General features: G+C 49.2%; 2 protein-coding genes across 6 annotated transcripts in view; both read right to left on the reverse strand.

Moving 5' to 3' along the window:
• The window catches only part of LLGL2 (LLGL scribble cell polarity complex component 2), a 38,046-nt gene extending 26,606 nt beyond the window's left edge, over positions 1-11,440 (reverse strand). For 2 of the 4 annotated variants that reach the window (XM_080376592.1, XM_080376589.1), the window contains exon 1: positions 8,523-8,631. The gene's annotated coding sequence lies outside the window, so the exon portion shown is untranslated. Of the gene's footprint in view, positions 1-895; positions 1,053-8,522; positions 8,632-11,316 lie in introns of those variants that run through there. The other 2 variants (XM_080376590.1, XM_080376591.1) reach the window with 2 other exon arrangements.
• TSEN54 (tRNA splicing endonuclease subunit 54) lies at positions 10,171-20,510 on the reverse strand. Of its 2 annotated transcripts, XM_080376785.1 has the most exons (11): positions 20,382-20,510; positions 20,095-20,247; positions 18,791-18,854; positions 18,563-18,646; positions 16,702-16,800; positions 16,341-16,393; positions 15,880-15,978; positions 14,036-14,673; positions 13,411-13,471; positions 12,559-12,675; positions 10,171-11,490 (listed from the first exon to the last, which is right to left on the reverse strand). In XM_080376785.1, exons 1-11 carry the CDS (start codon positions 20,408-20,410, stop codon positions 11,340-11,342), a joined length of 1,548 nt encoding a protein of 515 aa, XP_080232911.1. In that variant the 5' UTR covers positions 20,411-20,510; the 3' UTR covers positions 10,171-11,339. The 2 variants fall into 2 exon arrangements, with proteins under 2 accessions (XP_080232911.1, XP_080232912.1); XM_080376786.1 differs by lacking the exon at positions 16,702-16,800.
• Positions 20,511-24,161: the final 3,651 nt, after the last annotated feature.

The following is a 24,161-nucleotide window of genomic DNA, read 5'->3' on the forward strand; positions in this document are numbered from 1 at the left end:
AGCCTCACAGACATTATTGACTAGTATCAGTTTTCACCCCAGGTAACCCTCCAGCTACTGAACTAAAAAAAGAGAAAAGAATCACATTTTCAGCTTGCTCCATGGGTACGACAGAAAGGGCACTGTGCTGCCTGCAGGGTAGCTGCATTAATTATTAACTTGCCTTTGTAAAATATCAAGCCTAACTCCCCGCTCAAGGTGGGGGTAGGGGAAAGAAATCTTGCACCTGCAGTTCAATGTGCAGCTAGAAGCGCAACACTTCCAGTATATCTCACTGCCGTGTCTCTCACAGCACCAGGAAGATTCAAGCAGGACAAATTAGACCTGACTTGCAACCTAGAAATCACACTGGGGATACCAGGCTACAGCCTTGTATTCTGTACAGCTCAAGAGATTCTTTGTCACATCTCCCCTCTGCAGAGGTGCTAAGTGGCTGCCAGCTCAAGACCATAGGTTTGAACTGCATCCTGACAACCTATCTTGGCATAAGTGCTCCTGCCTGCCCTGGCCATCTTTCACAAGTGGCAGTTTCCATGTACAGACAGCTCAGCAGTTCATGAAGCAGCTACTAGACGCTGCAGTCAGTATTCAATTTTAATTCGTTGGACAGGAAATTATAGCAATTTACCAGCTCCTCTGTACACAACACACATGCACGGTGGGGGCCAGAACTTGAGGTGCAATGAGGAATCAGTATAGATATTTTATAGTAATCCATCATCAGATGAGGTCCATACGCACATACAACAAGGTGGGGAGCAGGGGGAGAGAAGGCTAGTGTTGCAAGGGGAAGAGAGGGACCAGAAATGCCAAAGGGATTGTCAAGTGAATGGAGGGCCTTGGGCCTCTGTTCAAACTGTGGGGCTGGAGGGCAACAGAAGAGAGCTTTCACAACCTGTCTGTATAGATGGGAGTAGCAGAGCTGGCAAACAAGGTGGCTATCTGTGTGCTCCTGCCAATAACGATGGTCTTTGGTTAATGACTTAAATCAGCCAGCCATTCCTGAAGAACTTGGATTGTTTTTCAAATGGTTTCCAGCAAGACCTTACCAGCTGTGAAGGATCAAAAAAAAAAAAGAAATGGTATTATAAACAGGATGCTCCGCAGTCATATTTTGAGAATTCCCTTTAAAAGCTCCCTAAGCTTGAACTTGTATGTCTTTGTTGCATTACTCCCCTTTTACCTTTTCTGCTCACATTCTGCAGCCACCTACATATACAATACTGTCTGGAGCTCACTAAGAGGACTGCAATGCAGTCCTGGTTCAGGGGACCAGGAGATCACATCAGCACCAAGAGTCTGAGTCAATCTCCATCTAGAATCATCAGAACCTCCACTCACCATGGAGAAAACTGACTCTGAGCCGACAGCTACCGGCACCTGTGTTCATCAACCATGCCATCAGCACATGCAGGCATGAAGAATAAGCACAGAAACACATAGGGCAGGATACCCCCCCAAAAAAAAAAAGAGAGGAAGAATGTTAAGTGTAGCTTACTTGGAAAATGTATCCTTCTACAACGATTTCGGTATCTCAGCTGAAATTTCAAAAATTTTATCATCATAAGTCTTTCACCAGCCATTGCTGAGAGAAAGAGCAACATATTTACATGCAGCTATATTTACTCTAAGTTAGCAAAAGTTACAGAACAGTGACAAGCTGCTGTGCTATGCAGGGAGAGCATATCACACCCATGTATAACACACATTTTGCCATTTTGCCCTTAGCCAGACAAAGAAAGGAAAGTGCCAAAGAGACGCACCCTTTCCCACTGTCAATCAATATCCTAGACCTGTTAAACTAGGCAAACCCACAGAGAAACTCTACTCATTATCCTCCCCACTTTAGAAAAAGAGACATCCTCAGCTGTGACAGCAAACTCTCGAGCAAAGTAAGGAGAATAGTGGGCTTGATTTAAGAGAGACACAACTTTATATTTAACACCCTGTTTGAACGTTTTATCCTGAAATATTAATTGCATCTAGAAACATGCTGGTTTAACCTGCTTATGCAAGAGATCTAACATTCACACTCCAGCCCACAACAACTTGCTCAACTGGCTAAGGAGCATAGTAGTTCAGAATCAAGCAGTAACTCACTTGAAGAAACATCACCTTGGCAAGCTGATGCGTCCATTACAATCAGAGAAGACATGCTACATCATTGATGTGTACAAGGGTTTCATGCCTGACCAAAGAATTCCTGAGTGTCACAGTAGAATCATAGAATCTTTTAGGTTGGAAAAGACCTTTGAGATCATCAAGTCTCACCATTAACTCCGGCCTGCCAAGGCCGCCACTAAACCATGTCCCCATATCCATAAGCACCACATCTACAAGTTTTTTAAATACTTCCAGGGATGGTGATCCCACCACCTCCCTTGACAGCCTGTTCCAATGCTTGGCCACCCTTTCCATGAAGAAATTTTTGCTCATAACCAATCTCAACCTCCCCTGGCATAACTTGAGGTCATTTCCTCTTATCCTGTTATATGGGAGTAGACTGAGCTCCACCTGCCTACAGCCTCTTTTCAGGTAGTTGTAAAGAGCAGTAAGATCCCCCTGAGTCTCCTCTTCTCCAGACCATACAATCTCAGTTCCCTCAGCCACTCCTCCTAAGACTTGCACTCCAGACCCTTCACCAGCTTTGCTGCTCATCTCTGGACATGCCCCAGCCCCTCTCCATCCCTCTTGAAGTGAGCAGCCCAGAACTGAACACAGGATTTGAGGTGCAGCCTCACCATTGCTGAGTACAGGGGGACAATCACTTCCCTTGTCCTGCTGGCTGCACTGTTTCGGATACAAGCCAGGATGCTATTGGCCTTCTTGGCCACCTGGGCACTGGCCACTGCTGGCTTATGTTCAGCTGGTTGTCAACCAGCACCTCCAAGTCCTTTTCCACCAGTCAGCTTTCCAGCCACTCTTCCCCAAGCCTGCAACATTGCACAGGGTTACTGTGAGCCAGATGCAGGACCCGGCACTTCTCCTTGTTGAACCTCATACAACTGGCCTTGGCCCATCAGCTCACCCTGTCCAGACCTCTCTGTAGAGCCTTCCTACCCTCAAGCAGATCAACACTCCCCTCCAACTTGGTGTCATCTGCAAACTTACTGAGGGTGCACTCAATCCCCTTGTCCAGATTGTCAATAAAGATACTAAACAGGGCTGGCCCCAATACCGAGCCCTGGAGAACACCACATGTGACTGGCTGCCAGCTGGATTTCACTCCATTTACTACTACTCTTTAGGGTCGGCCATCCAGTCAGCTTTTAACCCAGCATAGAAAACACTCATCCAAGCTGTGTGCAGCCATTTTCTCCAGAAGAATGCTGTGGGGAAAGGAAAATGCTGTATGGGAGGAGATGAGAGGAAACGCAGTTTTGAGCAAAGGCAAAGAAGAAACAGCAAAGAGAATGACATCCATTGTAGCACAGGTTGCCCAAGTGGTATCATTATTACAAGTTTACCAAGCTCTTGTCAATAAGAAGAATTTTCTTTTTAGTACAATAAGCAAGTGCCCTTTCCAATTCTAGAAAAAACAAACATTCCACAATCTGTATAATCTTATCTTCCAGATGCACATTTACATACTAGCAGACCAGTTTCTCTCCCACACACCTTCAGTGTCTTACATAAAACTCCAGTCCTGTGTGCTCTGCAGTTATCTGCCAGTCAGCATTTACAACCATATGGTAACAAGTTGTGGCTACCAGTAGCCAGTGAGGAATTCTTCAATAGCCTCTGAAGCCATGCCAGGTCTGCATGTATCTAATGTTCTTATTTTCCAGGGAAACAATTCTTCAGGGTTTCAAAGATGAGCCTTTTACCAGAAACTATGTGCAAATTTTCTTCTTCCAAGATGCACTGAGGTCAGCTGTTTATAGGCAACAGCAGCCCAAGGCAGTCAACCCCAATTTTGCTCATATTCAGTACACAGACACCTGACAGCAAAGCTCAGAGTGCTCTGTATATTGAGCTCCAGCCACTTTGTTAGCTGAATGCTTAGCTAAATATGATGAGGTACCATTTCCCACCTCATTTCATTAGATCCAGCCACAAAACAAAAGCTCTTCACTATTCATATAGGAAGGCAATGAAAGCATGAGTTGCAAGATGATCCTGTTTCCAATCAGAGACTAAGGAGCAGTTAACATCGAAACCAGATTTCATTCCGGCTGCTCAGCTCCGTTCATTTTAGATGTTGAGATTTATGGCAAGTATACAGGCCATGCTCATGACAGACCCATATTCAATAGAGGATCAAATGTGTCTTCCTAGGAGGAGCATTATTTGTTCTTCACTGCTGTGTGTTAGCAATCCCATCAGAGATCTGCGTTTTGCTTTGTCTTCATTGGTTTTGCATGCGGCACTGTGTCTTTGATGCCCATGCACAGCTTGCTGAGACACTGAATTTTCGCCCTCCCATGATAATGGAATTTCCAGCCAGAAGTATAAGAGAACCAATGTTGCGAGTCCAAATCACACAAGTTAATCCAGTCTTACAAGATGAGGAAGCCCAGGTCAGAATTTTTTTACTACATAGACAGTATTAAGTGTGGATATGGTCCCAAGTTAACCTCACAACAAAAACATAGCCATAATGAGTTTATTTCGCTCATATAGGAGAATTGCAAGTACGGTACCATCTGTGTGCTTCTTAGCCAAACTTTACTCAACTTGAACAGGTTTTCAATGGGGTAAGGTGCAACAGCTTTCTTTTCAAAATGCCATCAAGTATCTCAAGAATCTTAAATCTTGCCTTGTTTTAGGTCTCCTTTTCATTCCTTCCTCATCACCTGTTCCTGCTTGCAGGTCCTTAAAGAGAGAACTTCTACCTATGCATCTGATAATACTTTATCAACTCTGCTAAAATAAAAGAGGCCTTATCAACAAGCTTTGTTTGAACTACAAGCTGTTAGTGCTCCTATAACAAACAGTTACTGCCATGGCCTTCTCTGAACTAGGTTTCCTCCCGCACCCAGAAGTTTGCCTGGTTCCTGTTACCAACAAAGTCAGCAGCAACAGAACAGAGGCCAGACCAATTGCACAGGAAAAAGCTATTTCTTAGCACTAACAATCTCACAACAACAAACACATTCAAAGCATCATTTAAATACTAGCCTTACCAAGTTTATCGATTATAGGACCCATCAGACTCTGACACGACTCACTGTGAAATTACAAGTTTAAGAACCCCTTTATCTTGAAATCGATGAAACAACCCCTAGCTTCTTCAACTGGGCTGTCACTGTAAAGTTCATCTCCACAATCATGCTTGGCTATAACACACTATCAAGACAGATACTCAAGAAGAAAGTACAAGCCAAGCAGAAGAGCTAGAGTAAGGGAAGGAATAGTTGCAGTATGTGGAAAGCTTGGAAGTATAAGATTCCATCTTTTCCTGGGATAAGGCTTCACTGGGAAGATGTTCTAACAACATTAATCTCATAGTTTAATGAGACCATGCAGACGCCTCCCTTAAACAACTGCTGTAACAGGAGAGTGTTCAGATGCACCTTGCATACAGTAGTCAGGCGCTAGCGGAGAGGTAAACCAAAAGATCCTCCTGTAAAAAAGATTCATTTTGGTGAACCTGGAGAGACAGACTGAAAAGACTGTATCAATACTACGTGCAGGTGATCACCCTCCCAAAACACAGAAAATATTAAATAAAAGACCAGAGGTAGATTCCCCAAGAACTCATGGACACTAACTGAGAACCAATCATATAAATCAGGCAAGTTCATGTACTTTCACAGCTTTGTACTTGGAGTTACCAGGAATCGCCCACTTGCAATGAATTTACTACTTGTGCAAACCTCGTGTGTCATTATGACTCCTATTGTGTTCTCCTTGTCATGGGAGCATGACAACATGAAGTTTCAAAACGCTCCAGCAGAACAAAGTCTTTGCACTGAACAACATTATTGCACATGATGCAAAACTCTTTGTGCGCTTCTGCTAAGCAGTATGATTCAAGTGGAAGAGTGGCTTGTAACTCTGGAACAGCATTTTACACCAAACATAGTGTGTCAATGGAGTAAACCATGAAAGCATTTGTTTCTTAAAGCAACAAAGCGGTCTAGTTATAAGAAGTTTTTGGATGAGAATTGGAGTTTCCATCGAATTTCTCCACAGAAATCAAACTTTCAGCTACCACCGCTCCCCTCTGATAAACTATTTTAAAGAAAGATCAGGCTGCAAGCAGTTATTACATACTATTATTGCCATGGATTAACTGCATTACATTATATATGCTTAATACCTCTTAGTCTTTGACATCTCTCAACCCTGTATGGCAGCCAAGAAAAAAACCACACCTCTTATAAGCAATTCAGTGATAATCACATCTCTGTACCAAAAAGCCACCAGAAGATACAGGACTCTCTACTGGTTTAACTCCTCTAATAATTTTCTTCAGTCAGTAGTTATAGCAGACGTAATTTGTTCAAAAGCAAAGTCAAGACATTCCTCAGCACCATCCTATAAAAGGTTTGAGAATTCTTCTCCCTTTTCAATACCATAAACTAAATGGTATTTAGTACTAAATGGTACTAAATGGTACTAAGGGGTACTAAGGGGTACTAAGGGGTACTAAGGGGTACTAAGGGGTACTAAGGGGTACTAAGGGGTACTAAGGGGTACTAAGGGGTACTAAGGGGTACTAAGGGGTACTAAGGGGTACTAAGGGGTACTAAGGGGTACTAAGGGGTACTAAGGGGTACTAAGGGGTACTAAGGGGTACTAAGGGGTACTAAGGGGTACTAAGGGGTACTAAGGGGTACTAAGGGGTACTAAGGGGTACTAAGGGGTACTAAGGGGTACTAAGGGGTACTAAGGGGTACTAAGGGGTACTAAGGGGTACTAAGGGGTACTAAGGGGTACTAAGGGGTACTAAGGGGTACTAAGGGGTACTAAGGGGTACTAAGGGGTACTAAGGGGTACTAAGGGGTACTAAGGGGTACTAAGGGGTACTAAGGGGTACTAAGGGGTACTAAGGGGTACTAAGGGGTACTAAGGGGTACTAAGGGGTACTAAGGGGTAGCCCCTCCAGTGGCTACAAGCAGCACTGAGCAGGACTAGGGACAACCTGGTACTTGCACAGATCGTCCTTGTCCCCTCCGTGGGCCAGGTTGTCTTTACAAGAACGTGCCAGGATGCACGGAACAGCCTTGGGATGTACCACCACTTTGCATTCCGCTTGCTAGAAGCACCAGCTTCCCTGAATCAAAGCTAAAATCACCAGGCAGCTGCTTTGGGCATACAGCTTCACCTGGGACTTGGCAAAGCAAGATATTCCAGTTGACTGAAGTGCTCTCAGCTGACTACAAGGAGCAGTGTTCCCCACCAAGTAACACATTACAACGGACAACTTTTATTACCTCAGTGAGGCTGTCCTCCTGTCTTGTCATTATCCACACATGACTGCAAAGCTTTGTGCCACCACACTACTGAAATGCAGACCCAGAAGTCTACTTCAACCGCTCTATGCACAAAATTTTCTCCAAAGCCAAGGTTAAGCATCACCTCCAGCAGAGAAGTCAGTAACTAGCTCGTTCCCCTGCCACTAGTGCCGGCAACTCGAGACAAAGGCTAAACAACTTGTTTCACCTGCTCACTGTCTGTTAGAAATAACACATTCCCCCAACCATCAAGCTCTTACAACTCTCGTGAGGAAAAATCCGACAGTAACACGATATATTTGATATGGGCAGGGATCTGAAGGGGAAGAAGAAAAAAAATGCGAACAGAGCGTCCCAAAGGAGATATTGCAATACTTACTAATCGCATCTGCTTGGAGCCAGTCGCAGCAGATGGAGACCTGCAAGGCTCGGCGGCAGGCAGGCACATCTGCCCCGGCAGGACGAGGCAGCAGCAGGGCGAGGGGCCGCGACTGCCGACACGGGCCGCTCCTCGCAGCCCCCACGGGGCCCCGCGCCCCGGCCCCGCTCGCGCCCAGGGCTCAACCAGGAAGTTACGGAGCAAACGGCCACAGCCGCGACCTCTGCAAAATCCCAGGATGTAAAGCTGCCGTGCGCGACCCCTCAGCTACGCGCTCCGGCCACAGCAAACACAGCGCATCAAACTTGATAAGCAAAAAACCCCGAAGAAAAGCACCCACCCCAAAAATACCCCCGAACAAACGCCCCCCTCAACGCCACTGCCCAAAGTTTTGTGGACGAGCCACAGCCAGGGTGCGCTGGGGCACGGGGGCTCCAGGTGCCGGCAGCCGGGCTCGCCGGAGCAAAGGCGGCGCGGAGGGCCCGGGCACCCAGCGAAGCGGACCCCCAGGGCGGGGGCAGCGCCGAGCACCTGCCAGCCCCGCCGGAGAGACCCCGGGAGCAAGCCCACGGGGCGCCGCGAAGCCCAGGAGGGGCGGGGGCCGCCCTAGCCCGCCGTGGCGAGCCCTGCCGGGGCCGCGCTGGCCGGACCCCCTGCGAGGACCCCCCTCCGCGGAGCCCGTCCCGCCAGGCCGGCCCCAGTCCCGCACCCCGGGCCGATTCCCAGCGAGCCGCGCTCACCTGCGGGGCCTGGAGCCGGGCCCCCCCGGCCTCGCTCCGCTCCGCGCCCGCTCCCCTCTTGCCTGCGCGGCGGCAGCGGCGGCCTCCCTCCCTTGGCACCTCCGGGAGGGGTGCGGCGGGGCGGGACCTCCGTACAACCCGCCCCCAGCGGGGCAGGGCCCAGCGGATGTAACCGCCCTCCTGAGGCGGGCCCTCGCGGGCAAGTGCAGGGGAACCGCGGCCGCCCCGCCCTTTCAGCCGCCGCCTCATAAATAATTCAGCAGCCCGCTCGCTCGCAGCCAATCAGAGAGCGGCCACCGCCATGCGGGCGGCCGTGCTCGGGCAGACCCGAGCACCGGCGGAGGGGAGCCAGGCAAGCAGGCTCCCAGCCCGTGCCAGGCCCCCGGCTCTGTTCCTCCGCCAGCCCCAGGGAACCAGCGCCAAGCCGAGGGAAGATGCCAACCTGTCGTCGCAACAAATAAAGAGACAGAAAGACTTCACAGAAAGTTGAAGCCTTAGTTAGAAAGTCACACAACTGCTGCTCTCACTACACAGCTTGGCTGCAGACAACAGCCACGGCACCTGGGCAAGGAATCTGTAGTTATGTAGAGTGCAATGGCAGTCCAACATCTGCCAACCTCTCTGCATCCGTGCAAAAGCTTGAAATTAACTCTGACAAGGGGCCAGTAACAGCAAACATTTCAGCCAAGCTTCCAAAAAGTGATGTTTTTCAATTAAAACATTCATTTCTGTCATCTTGCAACATCCAGCTGCTCCACATTGTGGGCCAAGATGAAGCAGTGGTATCAGTCTGCATCACTATCCCATCCTGGTAAAGGCACCATCAAATGTTGTGGTGCTGAGCAAGGCAGCCACAGTTTCTCAATCCTCCCTGCAGTGGTTATTAAATTGTAATTGTTTTGTGCTGAATCAGGGAGTCTGCCCCAGCGAAACTCACTGGGTGGCTCTTGTGGCTTACTGTTCATCGATACAATTCCACCTTGGCATAAGCAGATGAGACTGATTGAAATCAACAGGAGTTTGACCTAATTCCAGGACAAACATGAGCCCTGTGGGTCAGACTGGAGCTCTTCTGGCTGTGCCTGTTCTTAGAACTCTTCCCACTGCCTTTAATCTGTAGAAGTCTGGGAGAACATTGAGGTCACAGACTGGCACTGCCAACCCCAGCATTTGAAGAGGACTATCAGAGCAAAGGCACTACTTGAAGGAGGGAGGAAAGGGAGGCCACTGGGGAGGAACTGTCAGACCCTCACCTCAGCATAGCCCTGCTGGCTTCCAGCATTTGATAACATGGGTGTGTGCAGGACCAGGCCCAGAGCTTGCAGCAGATCCCTGCTACCCTGGGCTATGGTACCTCTGATCACACAGGAGGAAGATGGCAAGGTGTCATGTGCCAACTGGAACTGCATGCAGACATAGGAACTTCCTCCAGGCTCCGAGTCACACTGCCCTCCCAGGGAATGTGGCAGTGTGGATCCCAACACAGACAGGCGTAGGAGCAGGGTTATGCAGCCACAGGTTGTATGGCCATGGGCAGGCATTCCCCAGCTGGTGCTACTGGGGTCCTAGTAGGCTCCCCAGAGTGTCTCCCTCTGCATAACTTACTAACGTTTCTGGGGGAATTAAGAACCACGCTGAGGAGTTTGCATTGCCGGAAAAGACTTTTTTATTGCTTAGCCTTCTCCACACCTCCAAAAGGAATTAAAAAATTATCAAATAAACTGCACCTAAACAGTTGCTATTACAGTTCTGAAAACTTCAATAATGAACACTGCTGTGCTCAGCACATTTCTATCCACTGTGCAGACTTTCTGACACCTGGCACTTTTGCATAGAGGCTAAAGCAAATTTGGTACCTGGATATCCTGGTGGAAAGCTCCCACAGTAGGGCCTGGAAAGCAGTGATGTCCTCAGTTTGGAGCACAACAGCTACAAGACTGGAAGGCTCATGAGGAATTTGTAGGTTCTTTCTTTACTCAGGGATCTATCACTTGCAAAAGAAAATACAAGGATCCACAGCCAGGAAAAAGGATGTCAGGCTGAAACAGAAGGGGCTGCAGCACAGCCCAGGTGAGACTATCTGATACAGCCCACTGATATTGGTGGCCAAACTTTAATATGTCGTAATGCTGCGTGGCCGAAACACATCTCAGCAGAGCTGCTACAGCCTGAGGCTGGGGTGCCATCTGCAATGCTCTGGGGCTTTCTGTGACCTCTGGCTGATGAAATTATGTTCAAGGCACATTTCCTACTTTCAAGTTCCTGGAAACTTTATTCCTGGTGGCCAAGTTTTATCACTGTGACTTTTTCAGATCAGAATATGATCTGACAGTTGTTGGCACAGCTGAATGACAGAGACGCAGGCCACCACTGCTGATCTGATCAGCTTATTCTGACTCTGATTGACCTCAATGACTCTCCAACCCATTCGACTGCTGTAGCACTGTGGTTCTTACATGTGACAAGAGGATCACCAGCAAAGTGTTTTCTAATGGTCCACCGGTCAGCAAAAGATGACACAGAAAAGGTAAACTACTGGTCCGCGAGATGAGAAAGCTGAAGAACCAGTGGCTTCAAGAACAAAGCAGTGTATTCCGGTCCAGAAATGCCCCGCTAAACCATACATACTTGTTTGCTGTAAATTTTGCTATTATGCCTGAGCCATCTGGGTAGGTGAAGTCTGTAACAGCAAATAAAGTGGTCACCTATCCAAGGTTCCAGTTATCGCAGGCTCTATTTCCTGTAATATTTCATTAATCAAGAAAACAAATCCTGAGTAAAGCTCTTCCCATACCATTTCTGCAAGGGACAGCAACTTCAGTGATTAATATCCACTGGCAGCTTGAACTCCTTTAGTGAATAAAAGGCAATTTCTCCATGATCCACCAGTGCAAAGACCACTGGGACGTCCCCACTCTGATACGTAACCTGCTTCAAAGCCCGAAGGGATGGAATCTGCTCATCGAAACTGCAGAGAAAAAAACATTCCGTTGTTCTTAAAGCAAGAGGAATACAGAGACAAAGCTGTCCTGGCCAGCAAGCACAGCAGTCCCTTTGGTCTTAGAAGTTGTTAGTGATCCTCCCCACTCTTTTCAGTCAAAGGAGGAGGCTGCCAGCCCTGAGAGAGTAAACCACATGCCGGGAACCGGGAGCTGTCAAATCCTTTGCCAAAAACAAGGGCAACTGCACAGTGCTCCACGCTGTGCCTTGTAGATGTGGCTCACAGAGCTACTGGCAAATTGCCAATCCAATGCAATCTTAATACCTTTGTGCTAGGAAGATCTTTAGGTTGCTGGGATCAACATCTGACCTGCTTTTCCCTCCTTTTAATTCTCCAGTCTGTTTGCTCATAAATGAAAATATCTACGCAGCAAGGATCATCCTACTCGCTCATGACAGACCTTTGTGAAACTGTATTACCACCTTCCTTGCTCTATTACGGCTGCAGAGTAGAGGAGGGAGTTTTAGTATATCAAAATGATTAAAAGCAGAGACTGGATTTTGCACCTGCCTTAAGTATCAGATTCTCAATCCAGCAAGAAAGGGGACACCTATCCTCTGTTCACACTAATCTTAAAGTTACATTTGACAAAGATCAAAATACTAAACCCATGGCCCTGAGCCTGTAGCAAGCTCTAGGGAGGTACATCTGCAGAAATTCATAGGGACCTGCACTGCCTGCAGATTCAGGTACCATACAGCTCCCTGAAAAACTTGAGCTCTACCCAAGTTTCACAAGCATTGCATAAATACAGCTGTGGCTTCTTATTCCTGACTCCAGTGATACTCAGACATGAGCAGCAACCAGATGACCAAATAGCGTGGGCTGAGTGCAAGGGCTGGGGGAATTGTCAGCCACAGCCTCCAACAAAGGAGGAACTGAAAGAAAATGAAATTCTGGGCAGGACCACCCTAAAGAGAGGCACTCTGATGATCTGTAAAGCTCACAAGATGCTGGGTCATTTACAGATCATTAGGACTTAATTTCCACAACAGCAACTGATGTTTCACAACACTGCATAAGACCCATGGATACCTCCGAACACACATCCTGACATATGGCTTTCCAGGGTTTGTCTTCTTAAACTTGGCTACAGCATCTGCTTGATACACGTTGAAGTCTATCTTCATGCCCTCTGGATCTTCCTGCAGCCTACAGAAGAGAGAACACATCTACATACATATGGTACTGAAACATCTTAGGGTATAGATCGAGCAGAAGGAGGGAGCAAAAGCTCTTGAAGCCTGGCTAGCGTGGGCCCTTAGAAAGGCTTCACTCCTCAAAGGACTGACCCTGCAACTGTTCTAATTACTTTCCAGATCTTTCCTGTTGTCAGACCAGAAAAAGCTCCTGCTCCGTACCTGCCACACTCCCTTCTCTGCGGAACCCCCTTGGCAAGGAACACCACTAACAGTTACTGAAGCAGAGCAATGTTCTGCCCTACAGGGACTGCACACAAACACAACACAGACTCTTTGAGACAGGAGCAAACCAGAAGTCACAAAGCCAAGGTTTCATAATCACTGCAGCAGGAATGGCAGCACATTCCGGGGATGAAGCAAGGTGAAACCCAACCAAACTTCTGGGGGAGATCATCTGGCTGGGGTGCAGAGAGGGAACTGCAGGGAAAGAGGGCAACCCTGAAGTTTTAATTGGCCTGGAACGAGCTAGCTCTGTTGCTGCAGGACCTGGTACTTCATGGAAATGTCATCCCCTCACTACAGATGCAATGGGGCCATGGAACAGAGCGCTGGATTCTCTTGGCATTCTGGATGCCAGGCAGCTCCCAAACTGCTGCTGTGAGCATCTCACAGACCTCACAAGCAGGGACAGTCACAAGACAGCCCCACTCCCTAACAGTTACGAGCTGGCTGACTGCATACTAACCGGGAGGCTCCATCCAGGATGTGGGAGGGCTGCAGCACGCTGATCTGCTGGAGGAGCGCAGCTGGAGGGAGAAGGAACAGGAAAGGATCAGACCAGCTGTTTCTCTCTCAGGACACTCCAAGCACTCCACCACCACCCAAAAGCCTTCCTCCTCCGACAATGGCTGGCAGCACCACAGTCACCACTGGCTACTTCAAAGACCTCGACTTCCTCATCTCCTAGCACACAGCCCTCAACACCCTGCAATTGCATTGCATCTTGCTGGCCCTGGTTTCACACGCCTAACAGCCTAGCAGGAAGGACTGCAACACAGTAGGACATGGGGAATGGATTAGAAGACCTCCCAAGGCCCTGTTTATCCTGGCACATGAGTGGGCTATAGAAAGAGATAGAAAGGCAAAAGAGAAATTTTCTTCTCTCTCCCCATGCCCATGGCTGGGCTCCTCTGTGCCTGCTTTGCCTAGACCTGCCTAGTCTTCTAACGAGACTCTCCTTCCCAAGGTATCATCCCCCAAAACTCATGTTCAGCTTCTCCATGTCATCTCTTTTGCTGTAGCATACCAGGCAATGTTTCACAGAGCTGGCGGGGAGAAGGGGATCCCTGTTAAGTTCCCAGAGCCACTACCTGATGAGGTAGCTTCATCAGGCCGCAGAAGCGGTGTGACAGCTTGGTCCCAGAGATGTGGCGGTCGTTTCCAAACCCTCTGCTGGCTCCTCTGCTCCCGAAGGGCTTTGTACTCTTGCCAGTTGGAGCAGCGCCTCACCTCCCGGTCAGCATTGACACTGCTCTTGTACCTGCTCTCCCTCTCTTGCTGCTCCCTTTCCTTCCGTGACAGCTTCTCCTGTTTCTGATTGATACGTGCGCACCAGCAAGCTGCATCAACCTCCCTCCCCAACACGTTCTCTGGCAAGAGCCCGTTGTCAGGTGAGGGCAGATGTGTGCACGGCTGGTCTGGGGCCACGTTTGGCAAGATGATGGTGGTAAAATCCCAGCGGGGTGCATGGGTGCCAATGCTGCTTTCCTTGTGGTCTCCAACCCAGCTCCTGGAGGAGCTGCTCAGGGAGTCCTTTTGTCCTGTATCAAGAGGAACTGGGTTTGACTCCCCGTCTCCACAGCCAGCATCCGATTCCTTTGGCTGCTCTGACAAAGCCTTTTCATCCATGGGAAGGCAGCTAGAATCTCCACGGTCATCTCCATCTTTTTTGGAGGTCCCTTCAGCTTCTGGAAGGTCCTCGGATCCTTTATGTTTCTTCTCATGTGACCTAAAGACAGAAGCAGCAGTATAAAAGACAGGGAGAGTGTGGGGCGGCACTTTATTCCCTTTAAATCCTGCCTCCTCCCTGCTAACAGAAAGGATGCAGTCTGCCAAACCTGGAAGAAGGACAGCAAAGGTGGCAGGAACCCCCAGACAGAGGGGGTTTGCAAACATCTTGGCTGGAAGGAGAGCGTTTGCTTGTGTGACAAAGCGAGAAGGGAAAAAAGCAGGGCAAAATCAAGCAGTGAATGCCAAAGGCAGAATAAACTCAGCAGCCCTGCATGAGGTTTACTTCAACGCCCAGAATCCCAGCCTTGATTTGCACATACACATTCCCAATCAGCCTCCATACACCCCATATACTGACCCAAACACCTCCGCACAAACGTAGAACCATAGAATCGTTTATGCTGGAAAAGATCATTAAGATTGTTGAGTCCAAACGTTAACCTAGCACTGCCCTCCCTCATGATGGACTTCAGCCAAATTAGCAGAGGCCAGGCAGAAACCTTCTTACCAGCACCTTTAACTGGTATGAGATTCAGTCCCTGGTTCCAGAGAAGATAAGGCAATTCCTAAACCAGCAGTTTTATCTCCCAATTCCTAAAATTTCATAACTCTTTAAGCGCTGATGTACTTGTTAACAGGAAAAGGACTTGCAGACCAGACTCATCCTCCCTGTTTCTTAAAGGATGACGCCACCTACTGGAAGCTGTCATAATTACCAGCAAAATTACCAATTGTGTCGCCTGTTCGCATTTTAGCAACGCCTAGAGGCCGTGTGCAAGGACCAGGACCCAACTGCTCTCTGCTGTACAGTCCTAGCATAAGCTGCATTGAGGGGGTGGATAAGTGCAAGATGTGCACTGTGGTGTCTGCGCCCCCTCTGAAAAAAGAGGAGGAGGAGGAGATATCTGCCACGTGCTTCTTCTGCACTGACTTTACCCTTCTATTTTTGGCACCTCACCACTGCAGCTGGGAGGCTCAAGGGCAGTTCACCCCTCTTGAACACACCCTGCATGAAGTACAGCTGTGACAAAAGGGAACACTGCACGAGTTCAGAAAAAGCTCTGCACTGCTTGAGGACAGCCAAGAATGGCTGTCAGACAGGTCACCCACAGCATAAGTGTCCTCAGACACTTAGTTAGTAGCTGTTCCTGAGCCAGTTGGGGCCTGGGAGAAGATGGAAGAAGGCTTTGGGCCACATTCTTACCGGGGACTGGAACTCCTCCTCCTTTTGCGATGGTGTTTTCCAAAGCTCTTGCAATGACTTTCCAAGTTCAGTTGCCTCTCATAGGGAGACAGGACAGTGCTGGAATGAGACACCAACACAGAGGCTGAGAGCAGGGTGATGCAGTATAACTACCCTTCTGCTCAGCCCCCAGAATACAGCTGCAGAAACCTTTTATTCCAGGCACAGAAAATCCACAAGCATGACCTGAATGGTCCTCAGTTCATGCCCTACTTCATATTCCCAACCACCTCCTCAAGAGGGAGGAGCAAGGAAGGGCAGAATGCCACTTTTAGCCTTTAATTCTCCCAAGAGATGGAATGCAGGGTCAAAGTCCTCTTCTCTGCCATCCCAATGGAGCCATACAATACTCAGAGGGGCATACAAAGCTGCTCAGAGTCTTCAGAAAAGAGAAAGCAGCGTGGAAAGGAAAAGTTGATTACCTGGCGTCGAATCTCAGTACAACATAACCGAGTTGCTTCAAGTGGCTGAACACCTTAGAGCAAAGGAAATCAAGAGGGTTAAATGACTACCCTACAAACAAACAATTTACTCCAGCTCCACTATGACTAAGTGAACACAGTGTGGCACTGGCAGAGGAGAAAACGCCAGGGCTAGGACCCAAAGCAAAGGCAGGGAAATGGGAACTGATCACCCGGAAGAAGGTGAATGGGAGAAACTGAGAATTACTCCCCTTCCCTCCCTAACTGTCCTACTCTGCTCTCAGCCACTGGAGAGGCTGTGTGGCAGAGGCTGGGCTGTCTGCCTTCATCCTCCCTGCAACAGCTGGAGGTCCCAACACACCTGGTAATGTGGCAAGCTCACTGCCTCCTGGGACAGCAGGATCTCATAGGCTTCCTGGATTGACAAGGGCAGATCCCTGTAAAAGAGCTGAACAGAGCCCTGCAGGGCAAAAGCTTGGTGTTGAAAGAATCACAGGGAAGACATCTATGCAAGCTCACACCAGTCTCTTCCCACGGGTCCTGACATGATCCCAGCACCCTCCTTGACATGATATCCATGTGCCACCTGGATTACTTACAGTCCCTCTCCCAAGCCCAGTTCCCCCATGCCCTGGTCCTAGCAGCCAGGTAAGAAGTTCCCACTCACAGCTGTCAGCTCCTGATCCAGTGCTGCATCTGTTTAGAGGATGTAGCTGGGAGCACAACGCTTAACTGTTAAGATAATTGTTGCTTTGGGAGATGGTTTTCTTTAACTTTGATGATCTCAGTGATTCAGGGCACAGCACAACTACAAAAACATTTAGGACCAACATAACAGAGAGCTGGAGCAGAGCAATCAATAGCATCCTCAGATGGCACTTACTCCAGCCTCAGTGATCCCATAGGTAGATTCCCCAGGACACAGCAACTAACCTCCAAGAAGCAGTTCTAGGCTATGCTTCTTTCTCCTCCTTTTTGTTTTTTGTTTTTTTTTTTTTTTTTTTTTTTTTACGGTGTGTTTACTCACAAACAAAGAAAACAAAACACAAGGAACCACACCTCTCCCATGGGATGGGGTGAAGGCATCTAACTGGTCTTTTCTGCTTTTGGGGAGATTTTGTACTCAGCAACTGACTAAAATTATTTTCATCGGTTTGTTCACAATCTATTTAATCAAAATGCCAGAGGTAAAAAAGCCCTACCTTTAAGGGATGGCATCAGATGCCCATAATCAATTGATTAGGTTTTGCTAAGGGAAAAAAGCTCCCCTTTAGATCAGTGCACTTTTTCTACTGCCAACAGGCTTTGTTGGAGAGACCAAAAAAACCCCTTTGTACAGCGAAGAAATCCAACTGAGCCCTAACCAGCATTTCTGCCAGCAGAGAAGCACTGAAAGCAACCTGGTCTCACACCTCTGTCTGCCACATTTAAATTTCTTTCTGCCATATATACTGGGAAGAGTTGCCAAGTACAACCCCACAGATCTCTGTGTAAGGGTAGAGCACATACAGCACTGGCTGCTCTATAAAAGCTTCTCATGCCAACACTCTTCACACAGAAAGGTCTGATTTAGTGCCTAAATGTGGCCCTACCAAGCTGGATAGTTTCACTAATTCCCATCAGCCTCTTAGAGAAGCATAGAAAAACTGTGCTAATGCACTTATGAACCCTGCCATTGCAAAATATCCAAGATACACTGGGGATAAGGGGGGAAGTCAACTTATGACAGAAAGTTGACAGACACTGACCAGTCTCAGATGGCCTAATTAACTGTATACCAGTTCTGAGGAAAAGGATTTCTCAGTGTCAAACCTTTTTTCCAACTAATTTCTGCAAGAAACAGGAGACAATGGCTTGATCTCATTTCCAGAAATTTCCAGAACAGTGAGTTTTCCTGGACTGTCGAAGTTCTCTTTATTATCATATTTGACAAAGGAATGGGTTAAACACAATACCAGCTGAATAAGCTGGCCACTGACCCAACTAACACACTGCTGATGACACAGTGGCTACGAACCCATGGCCTGGAGACAAACGATTCCATCAGCAACAGCCTAAAAGAGACAATTCCTCAAGAACCAGGTGTTCATCAGCTGCTCAAATTGCAGCAGTGACCAACAAAGACAAGTGATTTCTGACTTCAGTCTAAAGCTGCTGCAGCTCCTCCAACCATTCAGGAAGGACGCAATGCCCCCAGCCATGCACAGGTTTCCCCTACTTACACACTCCAGCAGGTACAGAGCTTCCTCAGGTAGCAGGCACTGTTTGCCGCGCTCTGTGAATCCCATGGTGTGCCAGAACTTCCCCTGAAACAGAAGCACAAATCCCTGATGGGCTCTGACTGTCCCCTGCTGACAACCAAGCTCTCTCCCATTTCAAGAAGCAAATTAAGGAATCTGCAAAGGCCAGCAGGAGATGATGACACTGAGTACACTCTGTAGCAGACTCACCGCGGGGGACTGCAGCTCCACGATGCCCTGTCCTGGCTTCCACTCAGCTTTCACCAGACTCCTCCTGAGAAGGTTAAAGATTAGTTTGTTATTACTAGCTGTGTGCCACGATCAACTCCTACTGTAGCAACACAATGAGCTTAGGAAGGTGTCAAAAGGCAGCAAAATTCCAGGTGGCATTTTTAGAGGATAAGGCCTTAGAAAGTCACCATTCTCTGGATCTAGCAGTACGAGCTGAAGTTTTTATCACCACTAGTTAAAAGTGTCTTCAGCCAGCACCACAGTCATCTGTCTATAGGCTACTGGAGATGCATGGCCTAAGCCATATTGTACAACTGTTCAGATGCTGCCAAGAAACTCTCAAATCGCTGTACCCCACCCACAGGGACTCATAAGAAAAAAGTAATAGCTCAGAAGCGGAGGGTGACTTTGCAAAAATGCAAACATGCATTTTTAGCAGCTGGCTTAAGAAAATAGAAGGTAAGACCTGTAGAGTTCACCATGGACTTGCTCTACATGTGTAGTCAGTACCGCAGTTTCCCCATCTGGAAGGAAACCTAAACCTGCCCAGTCGCCCTCCCACCCTGAGAGACTCCATTGCTACCCCTGACGTGCATTTACAGATGTACTTGAACAAAGCCCACCGTGACAACAGGAGAAGGCAACGGTCCACCCCACCTGACCTGCCCCTCTGCTGGAGGTCGCCATTCTCTCTCTAAAGTCCCCAGTGGTGTGATTTTATGCGAATAGTTTCTGCTGCTACTGATCAGTGCAGAGAAACTGCTGGCAGAAAACAGCAGGCCAAACAGAGAAAGCATGTACTGAGAGGCAGTGTCTGAGGGTCCCCCGAGAAATTATAAGCTCCAGAGACTGACAGTGCTCTTGAAACCACCAAAACTGACAGAGAGGGACACCGAGCGCCAGCCAAATCCGCACAAGGCCACAGGAGTGTCAGCTCAGACAAGGCCCAAGGAGACAGTGGCTGCTGTCTGCAAAGGCTGCAGGATTACGGACACACCTGAGAAAACGGGGGGCCCTTCGAGGGATCTGAACACCCACCCTGAAGCCACTGGTGCGCCAGTACGACCCCCTGCTCGAGGGGACAGCCGGGGTGCGTCCCCCTGCTGTTGCTCCAGCCAGGGAGGTGTAGAGGAACCGAGGGGATGGGCGAGGGAATCCCCTGTGCCCGCACCGCCGGCTCGGTTCTGCCGGGCCAGCAGCCGCGCTCCGGCCGCCCCACGGGATCCCTCCCCAGGAACAAGCAGCTCGCAGCCCGGTGGCCCTGCACGGCCCCGGGGACTTACCGCCGTCCCACGCGTTCCTCGGAGAGAAGCTGCCACTGCTCCTCCCGGCACCGGCGCAGCTTCTCCGCCTGCTCGGCCGAGCCGTCGGGGAGGAAATCCTTCGGGCCGGGAGCGCGCTGCGGGGCCCCGCGGCCCGCCAGCAGCTCCGCCGCGCTGCGGGGCGAGAGGTGCCACAGTGAGGGGAGAGAGCACCCACACACCCGCCCTGCAGCCGCCCGGCCCGGCCACCAACCCCGCCCCGGTGCTGCGGGCAGCCCCCAGCCCCCAGCCCCCCGCCCCGGCCCTACCTCGGGCGGCGGGAGCTGCCGGGCTCCATGGGCGCCGCGCACGAAGCCGCTTCCTTCCGCCACTGGGCCCTAGCGCCGGCAGAGCGGCGAGCGCGCCCCCTAGGGGCTCGGAGGGCTGCGGGCACCGGGCAGGCCCTGCAGTGTGCTGCGGGGCTGGAGGCCGAGGCACCCGGCTGGCGCGCCCCGGGCTGTGCAGGGAGCTGCACGTTGGGCTGCGTGCCACGCCGTGCGGAAACCAGGCACCGATGCAGTGCGCTGAGCTGTGCACCCAGCTCCGCCCCACGGCAGCTAGCTCCTGTGAGCTAACCCGCAGCAACAGGAGACGGGCTTGAGGTGAAACTTGAACTTTTGGTGCATTTCCTTGTCAGGTTCCTTGACGCCTCCCCAAGCAGCAAATCCAGCTACATCAGCAGAGATACAAAGCCACAGCGCAGGGTGGTTTCTCCTTTTCCAGCCTGGCCAGACCACTGCGTGCTCTGTACAGCCCAGCAGCACCACACTGGCCACTGCTGAAGCTCCAGCCGTCAGAAATAGTGGCAGCTGCTAAAGGAAGAAACTTCTGGGTTGTTGCCAGTTGCCCAGCCAGGTGCTCTCATCCCTTCATCAACAGGACTGGAAACTGAGATAGAGGGAGATCACTCACCAATTACCATCACGGTAAAGCAGGCAGGTGTTGGGAAAAACTAATTTACTGCTAATTAATATTAGCGCCACGTATGGGTATCTGCTTTGGCAGAGACTCCTCCAGCATCTTGACCACTTCATCTTCTCCTCCTTCTTCCCCGACCACACTTCTCACAGGGCCATCTCTCACTTTTTTTCCCCCTCTCGCCACACTGCATTTTGCCCTTTCTTAAATACATTTCCCCAGAAGCATCACCAGCATGGGCTCAGCTACACCCTGTGATGGGGCCACTGAAGCTATATGGAACCAGCCAGAACCATCTGGAAGCAGCTGCATCCAGCATGGGGCAGCCCCATCCTGTCCTCACAGACTGCCCCCACAGCCGGTGCCGTAGCCTGTGCTGCAGCCCCCAAAGCAGAAGCAGCAGTGCTGGGGAGGGAGGTTTCTCCCTTTAGCAGGTGCCACTATTTCTGACGGCTGGGGCTTCAGCAGCGGCCAGTGTGGTGCTGCTGGGCCGTGCAGAGCACGCAGTGGTCTGGCCAGGCTGGAAAAGGAGAAACCACCCTGCGCTGTGGCTTTGCATCTCTGCTGATGTGGCTGGATTTGCTGCTTGGGGAGGCGTCAAGGAACCTGACAAGGAAATGCACCAAAAGTTCAAGTTTCACCTCAAGCCCATCTCCTGTTGCTGCGGGTTAGCTCACAGGAGTCACTGAGCCGCAAGTAGGAAAAACACAGCTTTCCCTCACCAGAGTCCCTGGTTCCCCCTGTGGTTTCCCAGTAATAGTCCTTTGACAAGAGGCCAGCATAGACAAATGAATGCAAAAACCATTCCCTTCCATTTTCCACTGAATGGTTTAATTTTTGCTTCCTGCCTGATTATTTCCTCCTCCTGAATTGAGCCTTCATTCTGCAAGGGGGTCAAGTGATTTTGGTCCGCGGTGAGTCTCCACTGCATGCAGGGGGACAAGGACTTGTGGACAGCATGAGGGGCAGTGGGCTGTGCAGTGGCAGCACTTTTTCCCACCAATGTTCAAAGCAAATACAGTTTAGAGACTACTCGGACTACCTGATTATAACATAGTCTCAGGACACCGTGCCCTGCAGCTTTCAACTTACAGACTGTCACGCTTCTGTTTAACTCAAGACTTACTTCAAAATAGACATGTTTAAGTCAGTCAGGGAAAGGCTCTGATGTAGAATTTGCTTTTGTCACCCACTGTCATTACAAGACCCAGAAATGTCAAGATTAATCTCAGTTCATGTTTCAGTACTGGGATTTTAACTGTCTTGGGGTGGGGGGACATCCTGTTCCTCACAGGAGCACCAGGAGACCTCGTCTATGATGGGACTCATGTTTTCTGCAGCTGAAACCTCTTATCAGCCCTAATTGACTGAGTGTCATCAGCTGGGCGTGTGTGGTCCTGAGGGGCTGCCCTTTCTTTTCCCCACTTACTACATAGAAGGTGAGGTGGGTTTGGTTTTGCTCTTTAGATAGTTTTCTAGCTTTAAGTTAGGATTTTTAATATTGAATTTCAGTGCAGCTACCTTGAAACCACAACTGTGGTGCTCATGGTGGATTTTGGGTTGGTCTTTGGGTGTTTTTTTTTTTCTTAAATTTAGGGTCTTTCCCCCTTTGTTCTTGATGGGACTCTGGTGCATCTCCAGTGGAGCAGCTGTGTACGGCAGGAAACCTAAAAAGAAGTTGATGGGAACTGGCTCTCTGCAGTGACTCTTCATGAAAAGTGGACAACTGTTCTTGGAACAGTTCTTCTTGGAGCTAAATTAACGGTCGTTGAGCTGAGAGGTGACAAAACTTGGCTTTGAGAGTGAATGAGCTGCTCAGGGGGTCCTGTGAAATGCCATAAGGGTGGAGGTGGGACTGTGAGCCTGGAGGCTGCCAGGGAGGAAAAGCATGATTGCATGGCACCACGCAGCAAAGCAGGATCCAGCCCTTGTCATCTGGATGGCATGTGCAGCTGTGGATGAAGTTGATGGTGGAGGCTAAGGCTGTTCCTCGCTCGCCTGTGGGATGCTGTCCTCACCCCAAGACAGAACAGGCTTGATTTGGCTGGAGAGACCCAACACTGAACACACCAGCCCTGTGCACCAGGACCATGGGCTCTCAGCAGGCAAGTGTGGTGTTTTGCCTACTTCGCTTTTTCCCTTTTTTTTTTCTTTTTTTTCTTTTTTTTCTTTCTTTTTTTTTTTTCTCTTGCAGTGGAATAATGTTGATAAAGTGTAAAAAGACTCTCTGGATGGAAAATGTGGGCTGGCTGCCTCTTATGAATGGGGCAGCCTGCTCCTGGCTCTCCCTCCTGCTGCTAACCCTGGTGCTCTGGGGGGAGCAGAGCAGAGCTGCAATGCGAGGGATGGGTCTGAGCCCTTTCAGTCCTTTCTTGTGTTCATGCAGTCCCTATAATCACAAGTTCCTTGTGGTTAATTCATGGATGAACTTGGTGTAAATAGACTCAGTATTTTTTGACAAAATAGGAGAAAGCGTGGCCTTGGGGTTGTTTTTCTAGTTTTGTGTAGCATATGAGGCACAGCCAGGTCGTGTGCTCTTGTGCTAGAGCTAAGCAGCTTTGCCAGGTACAGCTACCTGCTTTAATCTATGTGTGAACAACTCCTGCAGTTCCTGGCATGGTGTTTGGAAATACTTTAGTAACTCTGCAGAAACCAGCTGTGCCTCAGCTGTTTGCGGCTCGGGCTTTATCTATTTGCCAGCAAATGGTAACACTTGGAAAACAGTGTCTGAGACAAATAACATGGACCATCCACTTTGACTTCCTTCCAACCCATGGAGCATGTCCTGATGATACTAGGAGACTTCCTCCGTAGATCCCCTCCTTGACTTAGGACAGAAGAGGATGTTACAAACTCCCTAAAACTGGCAAATGTTTCGGTGCCTGTATGTGTTGCAATCCATGTGATGTTACCACAATTGCTTAGCTCTGAGCTACGCTCATATCGTTGCTGTTGAACAAACCTGTTATCACAAGTTAGCTGTAGTTCCGCATACATTTGTCTAGTATTATACTTAATTATGTTCTAGTAGAAAATATTTCAACTCTGAGCTTCTAGAGCATCACATAGACAACTTCTTGCAGCAGAACATAAGAAAGAAAGGTTTGGCAATTAATTTCAACAGGATTTGG

This window comes from Falco punctatus, assembly GCF_963210335.1.
Source record: "Falco punctatus genome assembly, chromosome: 1".
Lineage (NCBI taxonomy): Eukaryota > Metazoa > Chordata > Aves > Falconiformes > Falconidae > Falco > Falco punctatus.

Bases quoted from the DNA above. Each gene is read 5' to 3' on its own strand.
- TSEN54 (XM_080376785.1), bottom strand. From the start codon at position 20,410: ATGGAGCCCGGCAGCTCCCGCCGCCCGAG. The intron at 18,855-20,094 runs GTAAGTCCCCGG...TAACCTTCTCAG, and splicing joins GAGGAACGCGTGGGACGGCG to GAGGAGTCTGGTGAAAGCTG. The intron at 11,491-12,558 runs GTATCCATGGGT...TTTTCTCTGCAG, and splicing joins GTCAGGATGTGTGTTCGGAG to TTTCGATGAGCAGATTCCAT.